Source organism: Vicia villosa, linkage group LG3, assembly GCF_029867415.1.
Source record: "Vicia villosa cultivar HV-30 ecotype Madison, WI linkage group LG3, Vvil1.0, whole genome shotgun sequence".
Lineage (NCBI taxonomy): Eukaryota > Viridiplantae > Streptophyta > Magnoliopsida > Fabales > Fabaceae > Vicia > Vicia villosa.
This window is the reverse complement of record NC_081182.1, coordinates 9357675-9367354: the sequence shown is the minus strand read 5'-3', so window position 1 is coordinate 9367354 and position 9680 is coordinate 9357675. Positions and strand designations below refer to the sequence as shown.

At 34.6% G+C, this 9680-nt stretch overlaps 1 protein-coding gene across 4 annotated transcripts; it reads right to left on the bottom strand.

Annotated features, from left to right (window-relative positions):
- Window positions 1-212: 212 nt before the first annotated feature.
- On the bottom strand, window positions 213-8008 carry LOC131660245 (protein DECREASED SIZE EXCLUSION LIMIT 1-like). Of its 4 annotated transcripts, none has more exons than XM_058929440.1 (14): window positions 7853-8008; window positions 7239-7456; window positions 7101-7163; window positions 6718-6789; window positions 6575-6631; window positions 6248-6405; window positions 5485-5525; window positions 5304-5391; window positions 4853-4919; window positions 1493-1575; window positions 1326-1417; window positions 1063-1169; window positions 528-591; window positions 213-418 (listed from the first exon to the last, which is right to left on the bottom strand). In XM_058929440.1, the coding sequence occupies exons 2-14, from the start codon at window positions 7340-7342 to the stop codon at window positions 320-322; spliced, it is 1095 nt and encodes a 364-aa protein (XP_058785423.1). In that variant the 5' UTR covers window positions 7343-7456; window positions 7853-8008; the 3' UTR covers window positions 213-319. The 4 variants fall into 4 exon arrangements, with proteins under 4 accessions (XP_058785423.1, XP_058785425.1, XP_058785424.1 ...); XM_058929442.1 differs by having other exon boundaries at window positions 7848-7990; XM_058929441.1 differs by lacking the exon at window positions 7853-8008 and adding an exon at window positions 7589-7817.
- Window positions 8009-9680: the final 1672 nt, after the last annotated feature.

The following is a 9680-nucleotide window of genomic DNA, read 5'->3' as shown; positions in this document are numbered from 1 at the left end:
ATATGAATTGTTATAGGACTTAGGCAGACGGGTCACGGGATGTGTTTGTTTTAATGAGTATGACGGGTGGAAAAGTCCTCGCGACTTTATAAATTTGTAATATACTCCTTGTACTCTAATAATAATTTTTTTTCTTATAAAATAAATACATGATAAAAAATAGAAAATACTTTCTCAAAATAAACCGAATCCTAAAGTGTATTCCCAAGCTATTTAGGACAAATTATTAAGCTTAAAACAATTTATCTAAATAATTCAAAACTTCGAATAAGTTGTAAATAAGCTGTCACAAACAAAACTTAAATACATCAAATCGATTTCATGTTCGAGGAGGATACAATTCCCATAGCGCCACCGTTGTGTCGGCCGATGCAGAGGCCATAAGCTTACAATCCGAGGAAAAAGTTACAGCATTGCACTACAAACATGGCAGACAAGAAACCATATAAATTAAGTTATTAATTATCAAATAAGAATGTTGTTTTCATGCCAATAATGATAATGTCTTTATCTACACAGTGACTTACCGTGGCATGATGATACTTGAGTACAGCTAAAGCATTTCCTTTGCGATAATTATATATCCTTACTCTGCCAATATGATAACAAACAGAAGTTAAACAGCAGGATTTGTATCAACTTTCATAAAGTATTTTTTGTAAGATTAATACATATACAACATAATCTTAAACCCTGATCCTTAAACATCTCAGGCACCTCAATTCGGCCTGAAAGCAAAAGAAGTGGGTATCTAGCCTTGGTTGGAGAGTGACTGGCATAGAATGGGAAGTCTCTTTGATGCATCTAATGAAATTATTATAATAAATTTCAACTCCTGTTTAGGATTCAGATCTAGCTCACTTTAATAAGGAAGTTCTTCAACAGATAGTAGCTCAAATGTTACATGTTTGTCATAAATTGGATGGTTCATGGCAATAGTTTTTTTTTTTTTGAAGTTCATGCCAAGAATATTAACAACTTATTATGGATCAAGAAATGTCAATTTTTTGTACAACAACGTTATTTTTAGGAGGTACTTAAACTGTTAATGCAATTAAAAACCTGTGGTCCCAGCCAGCTGTGGCAGCAATTTTGTTGTCAGGCCGAATTGAGGTGCCTGAGATTCCAGGTCGCTCCAATTTGATTTCTTTATTGACCACACATGTACCCTGCGATCAAAATGTCACACGAATATGAAAAAGTATAAATAAGCAGGATCAGGTATCACTTACCAACATTAAGATTGAAAATGATCAATGAATAAAAATAACATTTACAGGATCAGATGTTCAATTGGAAGAAGAGAATATAAAAAATGAAGTTACCGAAGAATGATCCAAGCTATACATCACAATTCTCTCATCTGCAGCTCCTGAGATACCCCCTTTGCAAGACCCGTCAATGCAGATGCTCAGAACTACAAAATAATCAGTTATTGACTAAATACTTATTTTGAAACTTTTGAGTTATCTAAGGATGCTGGTGTCCATACCTGGCTCAGAATGGAATTTCACAGAGCTTATTGGAACTCCTGGATTCCGTACATCCCACCAAAGCATGGAACCATCTTCATATCTACAACATTTGGAATATATGACATCAGAAGATAGTATATAGCTCAACCTAATACAAATATTTATATTATTAATATGGTCAAGTACTAGTATCTAGGATTACTGATACAAGCTCGAACCCAATACCGATATGACAACACTAATTTAATTAATAAAGATATTTTAAAATAATGTAAAGGCTAAAGATATTCTTAATATTACACTTTCCCTCGAGTTGAGTTGAAGGTGAAGCTCTTGTTACAAGAGGTACACCTCTGTGTGCATAAGACAAAGAACACTAGCCCTTGCAAAATAATTTAGGCAACTAACTTCCCCGGAATAAAAAAACATTCAAATCAGTACAACTAGTTAGATAGAGGAAATTGTAACAACCCATTTTTAAGAGGAAGCCATCAGCAAAAGAAGTCAACACGCCAAACACAGCATAGAGAAGAAAAAGAAGGCAATGCTGGACCACCAATATTGGGAGTGCTTTTGATCCCAAATCAGTGATATCATCGGTCACACCTTTATGGCTGGCTGAAATCATAAGAAACTGGGATGACTCGTACTTCCCGAAGCTGCAACACCCTTGTTAGAAACCTTTCCAGTTGGCTATAAGCTTATAACACTCATGGTTGCTAGAAACATGCTTGGTTGCAACACCCTTCACCGTGAATAGGAGGAGGAGGAATGAAGGAACAAGCACAACCCATGGCATCTTTGGCCAGGAATAAGAAAAGAGGGAAATTATGCCTGATCTTTATGGCCCTTGGCCTATAAATTACCTTGTAAACTCATTATAACACCTTACATTTTTCCTAGATTACTTAAAATTCTCTGCATTAGTTTATTTTTATGCTGCACTTTAAGTTTATAGAAGTCTCTCCGGAGCACTTAGTTCTTTGTACACTGCAATTGCCTTGTAAACTCATTACAACACCTTACATTTTTCCTAGAATACTTAAAATTCTCTGCATTAAATTATTTTTATGCTGCACTTAAAGTTTATAGAAGTCTCTCCGGAGCACTTAGTTCTTTGTACACTGCAATTCAAGTTTTAATAGTTTATTTGCTTTATCACTTTGTTATTGTCTATCTATCATGTTTATGTTTTTAACAGTGCTGTTGATGGCGAAGGGTGGTCCACCATGGCGGAGAGCCAAAATCTCGTCATACCGGTCATTTTGCGGCGCCGTTATAGCGGACTACGGCGGAAAAACCTACAATATCACTACTATGCATACTTTAAACTTAACTATGTCTGAGCACTCACTTAGAATTTAGGACCATTAGGATTGTTAGGGGTGGAAATAGGTCAAGCCAAGACAGGTTTTAGAAGGTGTGTACCTGGCCTACAATAAAGTTTTTTAAGGTCAGAACCTGACCTATGGCGTATGGCCTATTATAGAGTTTTTTTACCTGACCTGTCCTTTTTAAAAGTCTGATCTGGCCTTTAAGTCTATTTCACATTAAGGTTTTAAAATAGCCTGTTTTTACCTATTTTTAGATAGACTGCACGACCTTTTATATATTATTTGACCTATTTTCTAATAGATATGCATATCTATAGGTCGGTCTATCAAGCTTCATAGGTTTTTTAAATAGCCTAAGTCTAACTTATTTAATTAAATAGGAATTTTAAAAAGTCTAAGCTTGCCCTTTTTATTAAATAGATCAGGCCAAGCTAGACTTAAGTGTGCCAGACTATAGGCCCCTATAGGTCGGTTTGGCCTATTCTCATCCCCAAGAACTTTCCAAATGACAACCTCATGTAGGTTCCTTGTCAAAATGTTATTAACGAAAAATTATATTGCTTGTTTTGATTTTCTATTTTAAACACGTATTCTCTACGAAAATAGAGATATTCATAGATATCAATTATATACTGAAAGAGTGTAATTGATATCCGAACTAGAAAGACTAAACAATTAAACCGAAACTACGAAAGTGTTTCTAGTTTAACTGGGAAAAGTCCCATTTTTAAATAGTCGAACTTAGAAGATCCTATACAAACAAACTGCAAAAGTAGGTAGTTTGTTAATTTAAAACGAGATAATACGCTGACGAAAAATTTTATCTGTTCGCTTCTACAAAGCAAATTTCTCATAACTAACTGAAACTAAGAACTTGGGTGAGCAACTCTAGGATAGAATTCATATTTCATAGTCATAAATCTCTTTTTCATACATTATTTAAAATCAATCACAAATCATTCCAAAACTAAAAGTAATCATCGCTTTAGCTAAACATCATAGTCAGAGAACTTGGGAATCCGAACGGTCCTGTGGAACGATCATTTTTACTACTTCGATAGAACCGTACACTTGTGGCCTATCAGTTTACCAAAACCCATAAACTGCTTCGCTCTCTTTCACCGTACTCATAATCACGGCATTCACGAGGGGATTTTCTGCCCCTTTTTCTATTTTTTCCCCACCTTTTTTTTTCCTGTTATCATTATTGGATTTGAGTTGCTTGGTTAATGGTTAATCTTGCTGTTGAACATCCAGGGAACCTTCCACTGTTAACGACTCCGATTCAATTTCAGGGTCCTCTTCTTCTTCAGAAGATATGTGCAATAAGTTCTGATATTCCAACTTGAAACGCCAAATAAATGCAAGACAAAAGGTATGCCAGCTAACCTGTTGACAGCGTTGATTCCACCAGTGTAACCCCATTGGTGAGCATGACCTTTGAGTGACTTCAAAGCCTCTCAGTTTCTCATGTTTCTCTTTTTTTTGAAATATTCCTCAATGCATAGTACCAGTTTCTTCTCTATCAAACACTAGAAACTTCATTTCAGGCACGGTGTACCACATATCCAAGAAACGTGCTCTCATAACAGTTGGTAGAAACTAGTATCATACCAGTTGATAGAAACCGGTAACAGTAGGATAAATAACTTAATAACAACTATTTATTATTGGATATTCTCAGGGAAAAGGTTCCCAAATCAGAAATAGAACACACAATCACACAATTGTGCAGAATTGAGAGTTACACAGAAAAGTGCAGAAGGTAAATTTGGAATGCTGAGTTCGGGGCTTTTTAAATGGTCATGCAACCCATAAGTAAGTTCCAATATTGATATTCCCTTATGAGATGTGAGAAACAGATCTTTACCATTCAACTTCATGTGGATGGTCTATATTAGAAGTTCACATGTGTTCAGCCAATAACCTAACAATTCAATACTTAATCAAATGACCAAGTCTTTTTCCTCTCACTCATAATGCAGCACCTCTTCAATGTATACTTGTGTGTGTGTGTGTGTGAAAGAGAGAAAGAGACTATACCCAGTTATGACATTTAAAAATCCTTGTGATTCAGGTGGTACAAACAATTGAAGTGCCATGCACATCCCTGGCAAGAAATTATTGCATTAGTTTTACAGAGAAAATACAACCAGAGAATATAAAATCTAGCCAAGGTTTAACTTTTAACTATAAGCAACATGATATTTAGAAGCAGAAAAAAGATGTAAAAAGTGCACTAATATGAAAAGAATGCAAACATCGATAAAAGGTTTGATGTTGTTCTATTAGTTTCTCAAGCAACAATGCAAAGTGTGAATCTCTCTCTCACAAACACACAAAAGTGCACACATACATATACATACATAGGTACACAGATATACATGCATGCATGGCTGTCTAACAGCACTGTGGAACCTGAGGAATGAGAATTTCAAAAACTGATGGCAGAAAGTTGAATAGCAAATCATATAGACTAGAAACAAGTCTCTACCTTTACTGCTAACACTTGAAGAGTTACTGCCAATATTTGAAGGTAGTCGTGCAAATCTCTCAGCTGACTTGAGATCCCAAATTTCAACCTGGCTTTAGCAATGATAGAACTGATTAACATTGAGCTCCGCATTTTACAAAAGATGAAGATAATGCATCAATAGAAAGGTATATATACCTACCTCAGAAGAGTTCTCCCCCGACAAAGCCACATACGGTAGCCCTGTACATAAATTTTTAACAAAGGTGGTTTTGTCAAAATCTCGTGTAAAACATTGAGTATGTAAAAACATTTGAAGAATATAAAAGGAAATAACATAGAAAACAAAATAAAGAACTTGGTCCATGATGGTAGCATCTCCAAAGTGCCATAGCAGCTTTACAAAAATAAGTGAGAAGACTCGGAGAGAGCTTGTTTAAAAAGAAGTTAAATAAAACATACTAACAAATATCGATTAGTACTTGCAAAAGTGAAGCAAGTCTAATAAATCTGAGATTACACCAATCCATTATCTTTTATATATAAAATAGAAATGACAACAGCAGCAGCATTAAATTCATTCAAATACTTCCTTACAAACTCATATATGGCTATTGCCTAAATTTACTAATGTGCGCTGTTAGCAATAAACTTTCTAGAAATAGACATACTTATGCTCCGAAAGTAGGTGGAGTTGTGAAAGATAAAAACCATACTAGTTATACAATAAAGTTCCATCATTCCACATAATTCTGGCCAATGCAATGCAACACTAGTACACTACCAAGTTCGTTTTTTAACGTTAGTATTGAAATCCTCACAATTCAATAATGTCATGTTATTCCTCTATTATAAAAGGTACCAGGAATTCCGAATTCAAGTAGAAAGATCCAGGATTACAAAACCACCATGATAAGGTTCAAAAACTATTAAAACACCTATTATAGAGACTATAACTCACCAACCTTGAGAGCTTTCAGAACAACTTTGATTAGTATGAGCCTCTTCTGTTTCAAGACAATCTTTTGATGCTTCCCCTTCTTTTAACCAAGTAGAATGATTCTTAACCAGGGAAAATTTACAAAAGTGGTAACTGTTTGTCTTGATTGTAACTGATGGAATCCTGGAAAAGGGGGGGAAGAAGATAAAAAAAAGAAAGTAAAATGGTAATTAATAATATCTCAATAGCTTTTATCATAAAACACACCGTCATTTTAATACGAAAAGAGAATAGGATATTTGTAATGTTTGAAGAATCAAATACTTTTGGCCATTGCAAGTTGCAACACTACCTTGACAAATCAGCATCATCAAAATCCCAAACTTTCACAGTTCCATCCCTACCCTGGCTATACATGCATACATGATAAAATTAAATTCCAATATAGCAATGATATCATGCAGAAAGACAGGAGGTTAGGTTCAAGGGACGCACCTGACAAATTTATTGGTTCCAAGTGAAGAACTACTGGCAACAGCAACAATCCCATGTGCGGCACTATGTAACCTTAAATGCAAAAATAATATCCTTGAAAATCCAATATATAACTAAGTTTGAATCGACTAATTTGAGTTCATCTACCGATAAAAGCACCTGTGACACTATATTTGTGAGAGTTTATAGAAACAACATGTCCATAGACTATTTTCAGCTTATTTCCAGAAGCTCCCTAAGAAAACAATTTGACTTTCTTTTTCCTTTTGTTGAAAGAAAATAGCTTATAAATAAGCACTTATATGACAGACGTTTATGTTATTAACCCTAAAATAAGATTGATTATCTAAACAAGCCATGTATAAAGCTGTAGAAGTAAATACCATGCTGATGAAAGTGTTTGGCGTCGAAATGTATCCCAAATTCGCAGTTCACCATCAGCGGAACTGTAGAATAGAAAGAGCATTAAGCAAATCAGTATGAAATGGAGAAAAAATAGATGAAAATGTTAATGGAAATACCCGGAGAATAGTATTGGCTTATAGGGATGAAAAGAAATGTCGGTGACTGAAGCGCGATGGCCTCGAAGAACTGCCACAGGATCAGGTGGCGGTCTTTTACTCATTCTTTTGTTCCTCTAGAGTGAAATTGGGATTTCGGTGATCGGACGGTGGTGGTCGGCGCTGGTTCTGTTGTGGTGGCTCGTGTTTGACAGCTATTGACAGTCGCCGAGAGATACCTTTAAAATCAGCAAAAGTATATTCGTCACAATCTCATTGAAGTTAGGTCAAGATTACACTTATTAACATATCAGAAACTTAATATTGCTTATAGTTCATTGGAGGCAGGGTCACGCAAGTACAGTTTGCACCTATTGTGGAATCCTGTAAAACTAACGTGTATCACACTTTTGTTTACAGATTTTCATAAAATTATTTGTCGTTTGAAAATGGTGACCAAGAGATATACATCCAGTAATGGCGACCAAAAGACCCTATGGTAAATGCATTTTAATATAGAAGAATTATGTGACCAAAACCAAACCCTGCAAACTAGCATTCAGGAAACCCAACAACAATAACAAAGAAACTTGACAATGAGCAGGAAGGCATAGAGGTGCTACTAGATACCTAACCTCTTTGTGCAAAAATTTGGGACGTCTAAAGAAGGGGTGCCTTTATTCCTATACTTATTATATGTAACTAATAACCCTCTGAGTTATGAATTAGCTCAAGAACTTAATGGCAATGAAAAGCCAATCTACTTTGTAAAAGTCTTTAAAGGAGCAAAACATCCTCTCCAGCCTTTTTCATTCTGCCGCCTCCTGCTCCATTTCTGATCATTGAATTTAATTTAAGGTTTGATTTCTCATGTTTTATTTCATATTCTTTTATTTCTTTCTTTTTCTACCATTAGATTAGAGCAGAATGGGACAGCATGGGACAATAAATTGAAGAGGATCCAATTTCGAGCAGAACTAATGTGTCATCAAATAATAAGGTTTTCTTTTATGGTAGTTGCAATGAGAGGAAACTAAGCTAATACTTTTAAGCACGGGTGAAAATAGGTCGGGCCATCTAAGAGGGGTTTGTGGCGTAACCTATGCAGACTAAGTTCAAAAAAGTTTTTTTAAATAGAAAACGTCTAAGTTTTTTTACAAGCATATTTAGTTAAAAAAAGACTAGGGCCACAAATCATCAAAAAACCCTTTGAAATATATAATCAGGCCGACCTATTTAAAAAATAAGAATAATTTTATCATTATTATTATATTTTTGTTTTGTACTTTGAATTAAAATACAAAAGTAAACCTTAGTTATCTTGAAAAACTTATGAAAATATGTATAAAACACCTTATGACCAATGTCGTATGTTATTTTCATAAGTTTTCCTAAACAAAGAATCTCCCCAAATTTATTCTACTATGTAAGCTCAAATAGGTAAATGCAAACAAACCTTTAATATCAATGGTCTTTTAGTATGTTACTTTATTTAAGCATTACTTGAGTTGTTTATTTACACATGTTTGAATAAAATAGGATTTTAAGTAGGCTATCCGACTAATCAAGCCTTCAAAAAGACGAGACTTAGACCTAAAAATAATTTTATGACAGACTACAGGCTAGACTTAAGTTTTGATTTTTGTAGCATGCCAGACTTAGGCTTGGAAAAGCCTAACTCGACCCTGCCTATTCCCACCTTACTTTCAAAGTCATAGAATTATGGTCAAAACTAATTATTCAGAGCATCAATTTCTAAAGAAACAACATATGGCAATAAGAATGGTATTTCGACCCATAGAACTATCTAAACATGACATAGTTTTTGTCCCAATAGGTAGTATTAAATCATAAGTCCTAGTTGATTTCCTAGTAGATTTTAGCTCGCTTGTAGGCAAAGACACTCCAACGTATGGATCTTGTCAATGAATGGAGCATTAAGTCTAACGGGAAGTGGAGTTTAAGTAGTACTATAAGGCCATAGCGATATCCTTATTGAAAAATAATTATGGTTTGAACTAAAAGCTAGTAACTGCTACAGAAGTGACTCCAAGCACAAAAGGGGATGAATTGTGGTATTCAAAATTTGTGGTTAATTTAAAGGTTTTATTACTTAAAAAGAAAATTCTGTTAACATCTTAAATACCACAAAGAAAAACATCAGAAAAGAAATATAGTAAATTAAATAACAAGAATTAAAAAAATGATTAGAGAGATGGCACCAGAGAATTATCCATGTTCGACCTAACGTTGGCCTAGTTGTGTCCTCAAGAGATCTTTTTGAGATTTTATTATAATATTGAGCTTTTACAAGTTATGTCCACGAACCTTTGATACAGATGAAACATAAGAATTTACAGTGACTTATCCCCTAACTAAAATATAGCTTTTCCACAAGATGAACTCACAATCCGAGTAGAGATTTCACAAGTGGATTCAATACCAACAGAGCTTTTGCAGGAT

Excerpts from the sequence above, each read along its gene's own strand:
- LOC131660245 (XM_058929440.1), bottom strand. The coding sequence starts at position 7,342 with ATGAGTAAAAGACCGCCACCTGATCCTGTGGCAGTTCTTCGAGGCCAT. Across the intron at positions 5,526-6,247 it reads TTGTTCTGAAAGCTCTCAAG|GGCTACCGTATGTGGCTTTG; the intron begins GTTGGTGAGTTA and ends ATTTATGTACAG. Across the intron at positions 1,170-1,325 it reads ATAGCTTGGATCATTCTTCG|GGTACATGTGTGGTCAATAA; the intron begins GTAACTTCATTT and ends TTTTGATCGCAG.